Here is a 14,928-nt window from a genome sequence, read left to right as displayed (position 1 = left end):
GAACTCCACAAGGTAACAGAGAAGAGTGACATGCCCTATATTGGTGGTCAAGGGAGTCACTGAAGAGGGAGGCATAGGACAAGTGGCCAGGCATAGCAGACAAACAGCATGCCTATCTGCTGAGTAGAATATCACACCAGTATGACAGCTGTAGTTCAGCAGCTTCTGCCTAGACACTCTCAACCGGGCTAGTGTAGAAAGCACCAATTGTCAAATGGATTCCATGTTGGTGGATTGTATTTAGATAGCACAAGATGGACAGAAGCACTCTCTGGGACCAAGGTCCATTCTCCAATTTCTGGCCTGACTGTAGTGGACCATGTCAACGTGTCACTGTGGAGCTCATTGCAATCTCCAACACATTAGACCGCTATTTTGCATAGATTTTGATCTCTACCCACTATCACCCTGCCGTCCTCCACTGGAAACAAGTGGGGGTGGCTTTGGTGACATCCTTCTCCCCTGAGAATCATGAATTCTACAATGTTGCATTTACTATGAGGGAGCTAGGTCATGCTCTCACTTCATTCTGATTTTCCACCCCAGGGCTGGACAATGATGTCATTCAGATGTTGCAGCACATTTCTCTTGCAGACAAGCACTTTCTGCTTCATACATACAATCTTATCTGGGCAGGTGGCACGTTTCCCAGATGCTGGCAAGAAGCCACTGTTATACCCATACCTAAGCCCAGTAAGGACAAGCACCTTACTTCCAGCTAATGCCCCATTTCTCTCAACAGCTGCAATTACATGGTGATTGAACATATGATTCATGCCCGGTTGGTATGGTGGCTCAAGTTCCGCAATTTACTAACCGCAGCACAATGAGAATTCAGAGAGCAACATTCTGCAGTTTACCATCTCGTCAAATTACTATCCCATGTCATGAATGATTTTCTGCAGAAATTCCAGACTAAGGCTGTGCTATTAGATTTGGAGAAAGCCTGTAATCTGGAGAAAGCCTGCCGGACTGGTATCCTCCATACTCTATACAAGTGGAGCTTCCACAGCCACCTACCTCGTTTCCTTCTAGATTTTTTCATGGTCCTTGTCAGTTCTGCCATTAAGAAAAGCTTCAAGGCCACCATAGTCAGCATGGTTCCCCCATATTACAGCCAAGGTCAGCCACATACTGCCTCCAAACACAGCTTGTACATCACACATGAACTGCATTCGTAGTCCACGAAAAACATTTGGACCACCCATTAGCTGCTGCTTCTTAAACTGACCAACCAAGTCAATCTCTATTGCTCTCAATTACTTGTACAGAGGAACACTGCACCACAAACGGCAACGATATGCACGTCGCACAGGCATTGCAGAAGCATGTTAACACAAGTGAACATAGCAAACAAACACCCAGCTTCCGCACTCATCGACATTCGCAGAATGAATGACGCTCCGTGCTGCGGCGCAGGTCACTCCTGGCAGGCTGGAAGTGTGATGATTATTGCTCCCCTCCACCGAGCCACAGGCGCTCCCGAGTCCTTATCGCTGACATCATGTCCATGTTATAGCACGGCCGGGAACAAGAAAAACTAGAGGCCCTGGCCCGCCAGGTGGCCAATAAAGCTAACATACCTTTAAAAAAAAAAAAAAAAAAAAAGAGATAAGAAGAATAAGAAGAAGATTGAATGCGAAGACATTTTCTTGTATTGAAATTTCATGAATCCAACCATACTTAAAAGTAACAATTATTCCAGTTCTGTGATTCCATGCACACTCTGATTACTGTTATTGTTTCCAAGTCACATTGTGCCCCATCACTAAGTAACATACTGTTTATTGGATCCGTAGACAATGGTACAGCACATGAGTGGAGTCAAATTTATATCACAAACATGGAAAACTATACCTATGTATAACAAATAGAATTTAGCAAATTATAATTTTATATTTCAGTATTGTTGGTCTTTGCCACATTAAATTACGATTTCAGAGTTTATTTCTCTCTTATTCAAGAACATACTTTGTGGCTTACATATGCTAAATCTCATTGTGTATGCAGTATTCCATTGCAACTTGCCTTACACTGCAGTAGACATAAAATCATTTACACTATAGAAAGTTTTAAATCAAAAATTTAAGATTTTTTAAAAATCTTTATATTGCTTCTCTCTCAAGTTTGTAAAGCGTTTTTCCTAGAGGTCACGGTCCTATGTATGATGGCATTTATTTGAATTTCATGCTGTTGTGTGAACTCACATTAGAAGTTGGAAATACGGAAGCGTCCGATCCCGCCCGTCTGCTTTGACCCATGACGTCACAAATATGGCGGAAAAAAACAAACAAACACACACACACGCACACTTTCCACAAGAAGCCTAATGACACTAACGGGACAAGTGCGGGAAATGGGGTGTTTTGGGTGGGGGGGGGGGGCGGCAAACTAAATATAAACAAATTTAGACACCTTGCGTAGCTACAACGTGTAAGTGAAGACAGCCATGCATGAATACCCACCCAGCTCTCCAGGGGTCGTAACCCCTGCAACCCATAGAGGATAAAGATGCTTCAGTAGCTGATTAGTGTTTGTCTATTTAAAAAAAAAAAAAAAAAAAAAAAAAATCTCACGGGATAGAACGAACAGATCAGAAAGATAAATATAATAAACTAAAACAGAAATTGGAGGAAACAGATAATTAAAATAAGTAATAAGTGTTTTTAAATTTAAAAAAAAAAAATCCTCACGAGATAGAACGAACAGATCAGAAAAGTAAATAAAATAAGATAAAACAGAACTGGAGACAGCCACACTCAAACCAAACTCTGCGCCGTCATGACGTCACACACGACAACACCCTTACGTCACGGGTCAAAGCCGACGCGTGGGATCGGACACTTCTGTCGACCCTAGAAGTTCTCTTTCCTTATGTTGTGGTTCAGCCTCGTCTCGATACCTTGAGTATCGAGTACATATTTGAATTGTGTGTGGCATAGTTCATTTAGGTATACATTTCAAAATGTTAATATTTTAAGTGCTGTAAATGTGGGCCAACATGATTCTCTCCATTTAAGGCTGCCTATCATTCTTATGCCTCTTTTCTATATTTTCGTTTGGAAGTGTCTCCCCACAGAATTATGCCACACCTTAATGTGGAATGAATTAATGCACAGTACATCATTCTGACAATATCCCTGTGTTTCAGATAGTTTAATCTGAGCAGGACATACAGACTTTAGTCTTCCATTTTATATATTCTAGGTGGCTATTTCAATTTACGTTTTCATCAACTATTATAATCCAAAGAATTTTTTTGCATATGGAGGTTTCTGCTATAAACCCATCTATGTAAACATTTATAGTTAAACTGCATTAGTTATTTAGTATGAACAGAAACAAACACACACACTTTCCACAAGAAGCCTAATGACACTAACAGGACAAGCACGTGAAATGGGTTGTTTTGGGTGGGGGGCAAACTAAATATAAACAAATTTAGACGCCTTGCGTAGCTACAACGTGTAAGTGAAGACAGCCATGCATGAATACCCACCCACCTTCCCAGGGGTCGTAACCCCTGCAACCCATAGAAGATAAAGATGCTTCAGTAGCTGATTAGTTTTTTTTGTCTTTAAAAAAAAAAAAAAAAAAAATCTCACGGGATAGAACAAACAGATCAGAAAGATAAATATAATAAACTAAAACAGAAATTGTAGGAAACAGATAATTAAAATAAGTAATAAGTGTTTTTAAATTAAAAAAAAAATCCTCACGAGATAGAACGAACAGATCAGAAAAGTAAATAAAATAAGATAAAACAGAACTGGAGAGAGCCACACTCAAACCAAACTCCGCGCCGTCATGACGTCACACATGACAACACCCTTACGTCACGGGTCAAAGCCGACACGTGGGATCGGACACTTCTGTTGACCCTTCTTTCCTATCATTTCGGTAACTTTTACACACAGTCTTCTGTTTTTGTATATGACTGGATCTAATCTCCTGCCTGCCCTCTTGTATCATATACATCTAACATTGAAATTGTTATGGTGTCAACAGTCAAAAGTCTTTATGTTTACACATTTATTTTTAGAGTAAGTTGATTATTACATTCTCAAACATATATATGACTGCATTTATAGTAAGCATATATTCATCTTCCTGGAAGCCAAACTGCTCTTTATTAGTTACCTCGTATTTCATCAGAAATGCATAATCTCATTTAAATATATATCACGTGACTCATAGAATAGCTATGAGCATCTATAATTTTCCCTCTTTATATATTTGTTTCATCAGGGCTATCTTAAAGCAATCTGGAAGTACTGATTCTGTGAATGATGTTTCGATTAGTTGCATATGAGGCTTCTTGAATTCCTGCATAAAATACATAATTTCCAGAGATAGTATTCCATTTTGTTTTAAGTTTTTATTATCTGTAGCATTTCTTCTTCTTGTCACTGGAAATAATGCCACAGTTTCTTCATGATTACTTGTAAATGATTTCCAAGTGTTATTGTATCTAGAATTTTTCCTCTTAGTCCTCTTGGTCTATTGTGGCAAAACAATCATTGTTGAGACCCACGATGCAACAATTTTTGGTGATTCTAGTATTAGTGTTTGTCACTAGTCATAGTATATGAAGGTAGTAAGAAAAGGTATATGTGTGTTATTTTATGAGCCAGTGAAAAAAATTTTTTTTCAACATTTCCCATCCTTCATTCTTAACTTTCAGCCTACGTGCTGTCAGTTTTTGTTTCTCCTTTGTTGCACCTTTTTTTCTTGTGTTAAAATAATTTAGGCTTATTTTTACTGCACTGCTGTTCTACAGCTGGTTTGAAAACTCCGCTGTTGCAATGAAAATCAAACAGCTTCCAGTCACCTCAGAACGGACAATACAGATCCTTTATGGTTCTCTAGTGAATCTTATACCATTCTTCCTGCAAAAACAATGGCAACTCCAGGTAACAAAGATGGAGGTCGAAAGTGATCATGCACTATTCTCTATACAGAGACCACAAAGGTTCAATAATCTTGAGATCTAGTGATAGTCATGGTGACTCATCCTCATGTTCAAAAAACCAGTCCTTGATGTGAGCTGTGTGAACAGGGGCCCTGTCGTCTTTGAACATATGTGAAACAAACATTTTACCCCAGGATGGATCTGATCAGTTACAATGATCACACAATCCTTGACAAAGTGTCCTTGCAGAGTAACCATGGGGGCCATGGTGATATGGCTGCCCAAATCACCAACGCCGTCCCCTCGCTTCAGTCTTGGGATGTAAACTTGACCAGAAGTTGAGAACAGTGTGACAAGACTCATCTGACCATGTGACAATCTTCCATTGCCCCCATAGTCCTGATTTTATGGCTTCAGCACTACGATTTCCCTTTACGGGAATATGCATCGTTGACCAGTGGTTCTGGAATTCCAGCTCACCTGCAATTCCCTGCTTACTGAGCTCCCTTTGCGTGCACACACAGCCTTTTTTTTTGCTAGTCGAGTTCACAAGTTGATATTTACTTATGCAATGACTTCTCCAACTGTCAATATTTTAGTTTTTCCTCTTCAATGGCTGTCACAAACACACTTTCTTCATTGAGTTCACCTTGTAACACAGTGGATGATGTTTTCCTGCTTTCCCTGTATACAGTTCATATCTTCTATATACAGCCTCTGTTATTACCAAACACTTGGGATACTTTGATTACAATACATGTACCAAACAGTTGCCCATGTTCTAATTCACTTAGCTCTGGCATAATGCACTCACTGCTACAGAGAACACTGCTCTAACCATGACTGACACTTGCAACATATTGGGAACATTGTACAGCTAGTGTTTGTGGTCAAATACAACAGTGCAACCCACAGGCTTGGCTAGCAACTGCATTTATGTTCAAGAATGTAGGCCTATGTCTTGCAGTATTTTCATATATTTGTACAAGTCCTGTAGGTGTTTAATATGTACATATAATTTGCTACTGTAAGACATCTAGGAAAAGTTAGTCAATTCCACAATCAGCACATCACAGAACTGAGTCACCAACCACACCACAAGTCAACACTACACTGTCCTGGCCTGCTGCGAGAATAGTTTCTCCCCCACAGCAACCTGAGGAAAACTGGCCTTCACATCACCACAGGCCAGTCCTGCTGCGACAATTTTCTGCGCAGCAGCTTGAGGACGAGCATCTTCACATTGCCTGAGGCCAATCCAGCAAGTCAGGTAAAAATAACACCACACAGAGAGCTACAACAGGTATAACATTTTAATGTTTAACCTGCATACATGGCAAGTAAGGAATGCTCGATAGATAACAGTAGCTACACTAAGATCTAAAATTTCGAGCTCATTTGGTACACAAACAGATTGTTTGTTACAACGGCAAAGCGTATAACGTTAATGAAGTATATGTATTATTCTTTAAGATCTTCCATAAATGAATTATTGTCTATCTCTTAGTAACATTAAAAGCATTCTGGCAATGTAACTACTGCGTTTCTATTATTAATGGGAAAGTCACGAGAAAAACAGATTTTCATAACTGTAATTGATGAAGTTTACGTACAGTCGATTTCTTCTTCTTAAATTGTCTAACATATTTACGTTAAGTTATGAATGAGTACAGACATTGATGAACGTATATCACACGCATAACTAACCTCACTACTTTCGGCGACTGCACCGTAAGACGCTGATCCATTGTCACACAATAACCTTCTTCGCTCCATTGTATTTCCAGCCACTGCCACAATTTACTGTGGTGTCCACATCTAGCTCACCACCTTGCCTACAAGTTGACGGCACATGACAACTGAATCAGCTGCTTACAGTAGCGCGGGTATTTTGAAAGACGCAAAAACAATCGCTGATGTAACACGTGACCTTGTACGAGCATCATAAATGTCGATACATACTCGGTGCTACTTATTTATTCTAATTGCTTTTAGGCGCAACTGACATACTTTGGCTTCTTTCTGAAATATGTACTCGTCATCCTGACAATTAACGACTTGACATCCACATACAAAAAGGAGACCCTCCATGCCCGTACGCCGCATTTGCATGGTGAAAATCACAGAAAGTTCAACTGCCACCTATGCGAGGTGATTTATTCTAACTGCTTTTAGACGCTACTGGCATACTTTGGATTCCTTCTAAATATGTATTCCTCGTCCTGACAATCATCTATTTCACAGCCACTCCTCTTTTATATGCATTAAAAGAAAGAAATAGACCCCCCCATGCCAATACACCATACTTGTGGCATCGTGAACACCATAGAAAGTTCTACTGTCACCTATGAGAGGTGGTTAGTATCTCTAACGAGGAATATCACAAGATGCAGGACTTCGGTGTTGTCTGGACGTCTTGTTGCGATCGCCAACTAGTGTGGCTCCATCGCCAAGGTAATAGAAAGCGATTAAAGAATAGCGATTGTTGGTCAGAGGGAAAAAGCGGCACTGCAAGTATCGTCGGGGAGAAAACCTCTGCGACAGTCTGTACGGATAGTACGTAGAGCTAATGGCTGGTTTATGCTCCCAGCAGCAATAGTTCATGCATGGGTGTAAGGGTATGTTCATACTGGGCAGATTATCGTTGTTGCTGGGCACTGACGATATCTCACGGGTATAATTCATCTTTCTCTATCATTAGAGGACTAAAGGTTGATTACATTTCATTTCTAGCAAGAAGAGACAGCGGAATCATCATAATAATGTGAGAAAAGGGAGAAATCGACACAATCAGGACCACTGACTCGTTGCTTACAGGATCGTGCATGACCATGAATCGATATTTCAATGCCTGTATGGGCTTTGCAATGCAATGATCCTTTATAAGGCATCGGATTTTGTGTGATAAATATAGGATAAATGCAGGTTCTATAATTGACGATGTGATATATACTTAAGGCTGCTGCAGTGGCAGCCAGTTAATAGCATCACCATATCAGCAACATCCAGCTTAACTCATTGCTCACTATCACAAGAAGCTGCAAAATTATTTAAAAATCAATGTTAAGACAAGGAATTATGATACTATTAAATAAAAACATCATCTCCATCAAGTTCATAATATTAATCTAAGTACGAAAGCCAGAATGTAATCACCTTACGCTAGTGTTTCAGACAGAAGACGCGCTACAAAGAGAGTGTTATAGAAAGATGAGTTTGATTCCCCAGTTGTATACACACACACACACACACATATATATATATATATATATATATATATATATATATATATATATATATATATATATATATATAATGTGTCTCGTGGGTTTTGTTTGCAGCTGTGTGTGTGCAGCTTCCTTGCTGTTGTCAGTTTGTGGGCTGCATGAGCACAACTACAACTGGCGTGCCATTCAGATTTACTGCGATATATGAGATCGCTGATGTTGTATTGTCTGTGTGCTTAGTTTAAGCTTGCCATGGGTGTTGTAGGGTGTATAATAATTAGGTGTTATTTACTGTTGTTCAAAGGAGAAAGGCTTATTATAGGTTAAGTGAACATTTTAGAGACTTTAATACTTTAAGCCACAGTATTCGGAAGCGGCAGCAGCCGAACAAGGAAGGCCGACATGTGTGTGACATTGGTCACGTTTCTGCTCACAAGGGAACCTCCCCATCGCACCCCCTTCAGATTTAGTTATAAGTTGGATTTGGCACAGCAGCTGTCAGCACTTCGACAGATCAAAGACCGAGCAGATGGGCAATGCTTCCTTGGAGAACAACGACCAGCGCTGTTTGCACATTGATGGTCAATGCTCCATGAACTGCCAGCTTAATGAACTCACGTGCATGACATATCTGGCGATGCAGAGGAGATTACAGGGCAATGCCCGACCACACCAACATAGAGGTAAGACAATGGAAAGCCAGCACGTGTGTCGACATCGATCATGTTTCTGCCCAATGTGAAAAGCGTAGATCAACGACCAAAGAGTCAGTCGCCACCCTAGAAACTTGGCGACATTAGCAAAAACACCAAATAAATACCTCCAACAAATGGGCTTGAGGTGGTGCTTTGAAGAACTCCTTCGAGGGGAGAAAGAAGACTCAAAGAAATGGCTAGTCAGCGAACGTCGTACTTCGCTACAACGACTTAGCCGCTATGCTGCACCAATAAGTCAACGCAGATAATGCCATTCCAGATGTTACCAGAAATAAGTTCCTGTGGTACTTACCCAGGTGGCTGGTGAGGGCGAAGGGACTGCGGCCTCAACAAATGGGTCACCTGTGAACTTAAAGATTGATGAACTCCGCCAGAAGACGCCGAACCTGAGGGACACTGGTTTGATACCGGGTTGGAGCACCCCACGCCATCCCGTAGCCACTTGTTAATAACGCAACGAGCGAATTCACAAGAAGGCAGCCACCGCTGCAGTGAGTCATAGGCGCTCTACTGAATGGTGGAATACACAGTCACCGTTGGCGTGCCACTGCAACACGAGCTGTCACAGCATCAGCTGTTACCAAAGTCTGCATGCCACGCCGCTCGGCCACCATGAGGAACTGAGCGAGTTAAAATACAATGTATTAGTCTGTTTGTATAAAGGGACTTATGTCTCAATAAATGACTGTTATTAGATCCACCAATGTTTTACTTACACCTCACCAAACGAGCCCACTCCGCCGCGCACAATGTGTCGCTTTCCTACCTACCATCCCTGACAAAATAATGACCTTTGTTCCCATCTGTCACTGACGCTCAATATCTAGTGTCACTTAACCCCGACCTGCTACAGTGGTTAATAATCACTAAGGCATAGTGGTTTTGGGCAATTATGCTTCCAATTATGGTTATGACCACAGTTATCCACATCTGTGAGTAAGGGATTGTTTGAATGTCTCTAGTTCCTGTACAATTGTGTGGCGAATTTCTTGAATATCTCCATCAGGGCCTCAAGGAAGAAGTCATTGTGCATTTCCATGGCGTGTGTATATGAAGAAGCAGCGTTTATGATTCGTCGAACCTTGGTTCCATATGACCTCTAGATGGCGCAGATGTGTTGGAGATGCATAACTTCAGACTGGAGCTGCGAATGTCATCATTGGTTTAATAGGGGTAGTGTACATGGCCCGTGATACCCTTCTGTTTAGTGTACTTTTGCTGTTAAGCATTATACAGAATTGATTAAGCCCTGCAAGTGCTCTGTTGGCAACATATTTTATGTGGTCCATTCAAGCCATTTTCTGATCCAGCCACACACCAAAATACTTCCCTGTGTCGGGGCTGTACGCCTCTTTACATAATAGTCAGTTATACATCAGCGTCAAGTGGGTGACCTACATAGCAAAATTACAGGAGGCACTCCAGCAGACTACAGCCATAAGGTTTTTGCAGTAGTAGCTCATAACATTCCATTGTATTGCAATCCTAAACACAGCTCAACAGTGCGTTTAAAGAGACAAAGCTCTCATCATCAGGTTGTAAAACTTAGCTCAGAAGGTTTTACACACCTGCTGAGCCAGCAGGTGGCAGTGTGGTCACCACAAGAGGTCACTGGTCCTGTCAACTGCATTGTGATTTGTGACATCCCAACATTGACATGTCATCGCCACAAGGTCACTACTTAACACTGCCTACTCACAGCCAACAAATCAAATGCACATCTGTTGTTTGCAGTTAGTAGTTCAAGCTGCCAGCATAGTTACTGCACTGAAACAGCTTAAACATCATGAATAAAATCAGTCTCGCAACTTTTAGGACAAACAGCGGATGAAATAAACGAGTCCATACTAGAAACCAGTGTCTCTCAGTTTACTGATGAGGCCATTCCACCTGAAATGGTTGAAGGCCTTTTCGACGTGCAGGAACACAGCCCCCATTGCCTCGATAATGTTGTAGCCATCTGTTATACGTCAACTACACTGAGGGGTTGTTGTGTTATCGAGTTGTGATTTCTGAAGCCGAATTGCTCTGGCATCAGTGTGTCATTGTTAGTGCAATGCCTAGTCATTTTAGAATCACCTTCTCAACAATGTAGCTCAGCAATCTGAGAAAGCTAATGGTCGATAATTTGTGGGGGGTAGTGGTTTTTCTCTGGCTGGCTAAACAACAGTGACATTGCTCTCCTTCCAAAGGGCAGGCAAGTGTTGGTTTCAGAGGATGATATTCGCAATATGTGTTAAGTATTCGACAGCTTTATTCGTGGACTCCTTGATGACAGGGTTTTTTATGGCATCTGGACCAAGAGCTTTCATATGTGAGGCGAGCTCAATAGCCGATGTTCTCTTGTGTATGGTAGCACATCCAATTTTGTTGTCCGCTGGCTGAGCTAGAATTCATGACATATAACGGTCCATTTCAAGTGTGAATACAGAATCTGAGGGATTCAGGTTCAGCATGAAAAACGCTGCTAGTGTTCTGGCCATTATTTTCGCCTTCTGCTTAGTAGATCAGGTAGGTCCGTGCTCTTATAGCGTCGGTGTGTAGTGTATGTCCGCGATGAAGTGTTGAGCTGGATTCCACACACCTGACCACATGGTACACAGCTCAGCGAGCTTCTTGTACCATGTGCGTTTCTGAATCTTCATAAAATAAAGCCTAAAAAGACCACTAAGTACTACCATAAAATGAACGAGCGTGGCAATAATAGGATATTAGCAGACAAAGCTACTGTTCCCTTCCACCACCGTCAAAACTTTCTTCTCAAGAAACCGTGATGGTCTCGTGCCGTTTTGTTCCTTTGAGAGCCTGTGTGAATGCCACGATTTGAAATGCATTCTGGAATGTTTTGACATTTCGTTCTGTAAAGGATGAATATACCTACAAACTGCAATGGTGTCGTGAGCAGCCACTTGCTTAAAACTTGGAGCTGGAGTTTGAGCAAAATTATAAAATCTGTAGCTGTAGATCACATCTGCTTAGGCACATTGTTGCATGTGGATCAGAAAACACCAAAAATTTGAAATGTGAAACATATAACTGTTTACTTGGTCCAATATTTCTCCTCTTTGTATGCACACAGAGTCCTAAAATGGTTGATGTGCATGAGTTCTCTAGAAAGTTCATTGCTGAATTTATCAAGATATATTGAAATCACAAATGTTTGTTGAAAGTTAAGAAAAATGAATATATCGATCAGCACAAGGAGGTGGCTTGTTATAATTTTAAAAGTCTTTAAAGATTTTGTGGCGAATTTTGAGACAGGGAACTGAAAATATCCAGATACTCGTAAACAAAGTAAAATATGACTCACAGGCCATTCCAATAATTTATTTGAGTATTTGGAGTTCCAAACACTCCTAAATTTTAAAAATATTATCAGTGACTTGTCACACTCGATAGATCATATAAATGAATTACTTTAGTTGACATAATGAAATGCTTCTTCAGAAAAGTGTATACAGTTTCGTATGTTGGGTGTTATTTTCGTCACTGCTTACATACACATTACAATCAAATAGTCAAAATCTTTAAAATTTCATTCAATTGGCAGGAATTGTTCATTTGCATCCAATCAGTTGGTGAATCTACTATTATATTTTGCAGCATTGTGTGAGGAGCTACAAGTGTCAGTAGATATTTGACCGTCTCCATGTATATTAACAAATAATTCTGCCAGTCGTTGGGTTTGCCCAACAACACACAAAAATAAAATAATATGTAAAAACTGGCTTCTATTAAGAAACCACTATTTTAAGCATTTAGGTAATTCTTTCTGCCTGTGAGATTTTTCACTTTTTTAAAAAAAATTGCAAACACTGGTCACAGGACAGTTTTATCCATTACAGGTCAGTGTACTGAACTGAAATGTCCTTTACTAGAATGTAGCTGCTTGTAGTCCAAGACATGGTGGGTAAATGCAGACTGAAACTACGAGATGTAAATCCATGAAATTTGCGGTGATTTATTTTATGGACAAACATTTGTGCAGATATATTCACAGACAGAATGTTGCATATGTATTGACTTTAATACACTAAAGTCAAATTTCTGTTGGCACAACTTTGAAAATGCCACCAGCTGAAATCTAATGAATGAGCAGGAATGCAACTGCATAGTCTACAATAATAAAATTGCACAGCAGCTAAGTAAAAGGAATTCATAATGAGAAGGTATTTGAAGATTTGCAGAGAGAGAAGATGCCGATGTCATGAAATAACATTTTTATATTTACAAAGGAATTCATAATGAGAAGGTATTTGAAGATTTGCAGAGAGAGAAGATGCCAATGTCATGAAATAACATTTTTATATTTACAAAGGAATTCATAATGAGAAGGTATTTGAGAATTGCAGAGAGAGAAGATGCCGATGTCATGAAATAACATTTTTATATTTACTAAATGACTAGATTATTTGAGTATAGTACCTTCCTTAACAATCGTTGACTTAAGGCTAACTACATAACTTTTTGAGTAGCTCCCTCCGATTTTCTTTATACTGTCATGATCAGGCACTGTAGTAATGATTTTACTGACAACATACAGTGCTCAAAGTTTTTATGTTAGTGGTAAGTTCACTAGTATATGTTTACTCTTTGGGACTGCAGTAGTTCACAAATACACTTTGGGGTCACCAATAACCCCAGTGTGATCGAAATACATAACATGATCGGAAGCAACCACATCACGCCGTTTCGACCGCCATGCCAACCATGCCAACTACATCATGCTATATGTCTGTTACAGGTCCCATTGTCATATCCCCATGACGGACATACCACCTAACATGGAGCCGTCTGCAGACACAATAATCAGCATAGTCGCGATTAAACCCCCACAGTTCTGGCAGCAAAGCCCTGTTTTATGGTTTACGCTGTTTAAAAGTCAGTTTGTGTCGGCGCAGCTCACAGTGGACGAGACTAAGTACAGTTATGTCGTTGCAGCACTGATTGAGGAAATGGCTATGGTGGTGCGAGACATTCTGACTGTGCCGCCAAGCACTGTTTGATATGTGACAGTCTTCTGCTCTAGACACCCACCTGTCACAATCCAAGGCAAAAAGGCTTGAGAAATTGTTGTGTACAGAGGAGCTGCGAAATCGCACACTCTCGCAGTGGCTTCGTCGCCTGAAGGTGTTTGCGAGTAATGCCATCAGCGATGGTCTACTATGGAACACTTGGTTTTGCGCCTACCACCTGAGGTGCAGGAAACATTACAGTATGCATTGATTTTCATTTTAGATCTATGACAAAAGTTCGATTGACAGTTCATAGCGGCAGACATGGAACACGCATTTCTCAGGTCCATTTTCTTGTCATTTGATAGTCTTTCACAAGACCTCAAGCATCACTATCTCCTCGACACTACTACCAGTTTAACCAGCCATGGAAGACTATACTGTATCACGAGTCCAACTGTATGTGCTACCACAGGTGAATCGCTTTATGTAGTGCTTCACAAGCAGTTCCCAGAACTTACTTGACATAAGCCCATGCTAATGCTAGTACAACGTAACACGTTGCACTATGTAATCACTACCCCAAGACTTGAACTCAGCCTCATCGATTAACATCTGAGAAATTAAAGTTAATGAACCAAGAGTTTTCATCCATGTTGGCATGAGGAATTAGTTGACACTCAAGCAGTAGCTTGGCCATGTCATTACTCGCCGTAGCAAAGAAGAAAAATGGCTGGCGTCCATGCAGTGACTAACGACAATTCAATTTGAGGAAAATCCCAGAGAGGAATTTAGTACCACACACTGAGAACTTTGCACAGCATACATGGCAAATGCATCTTTTCCACTGATGATATAGTGCATGCGTATCATTACATACACATTACACTCAGAGATGTAGACAAAACTACTGATATTACTCTGTTCAGCCTCTTTGAGTTTATAAAAATACCATTTGGACCATCCAACACTGCACAACATTCCAACATTTCATGGATGAAATAACATATGGTCATGATTTCTCCTACGTTTATGCTGACCACTTTTGGTGATGTCTGTTTCGAAATCAGAGCATGTGGAGGGTTTGTACGAAGTCTTTAACCGCCTTCGTTAACAGG

At 40.5% G+C, this 14,928-nt stretch overlaps 1 protein-coding gene across 1 annotated transcript in view; it reads right to left on the bottom strand.

The window, feature by feature from the left end:
* LOC126236453 (H(+)/Cl(-) exchange transporter 7) overlaps positions 1 to 6,802 on the bottom strand; it is a 255,269-nt gene extending 248,467 nt beyond the window's left edge. The window contains exon 1 of the mRNA XM_049945772.1: positions 6,620 to 6,802. Within this exon, the coding sequence (XP_049801729.1) occupies positions 6,620 to 6,688 (69 nt within the window). The 5' untranslated portion in view covers positions 6,689 to 6,802. The remainder of the gene's footprint in view (positions 1 to 6,619) is intronic.
* Positions 6,803 to 14,928: the final 8,126 nt, after the last annotated feature.

This window comes from Schistocerca nitens, chromosome 2 (genome assembly GCF_023898315.1).
Source record: "Schistocerca nitens isolate TAMUIC-IGC-003100 chromosome 2, iqSchNite1.1, whole genome shotgun sequence".
Taxonomy (NCBI): domain Eukaryota; kingdom Metazoa; phylum Arthropoda; class Insecta; order Orthoptera; family Acrididae; genus Schistocerca; species Schistocerca nitens.
Note: the sequence above shows the minus strand (reverse complement) of the source record. Positions and strands in the feature narration are given on the sequence as shown.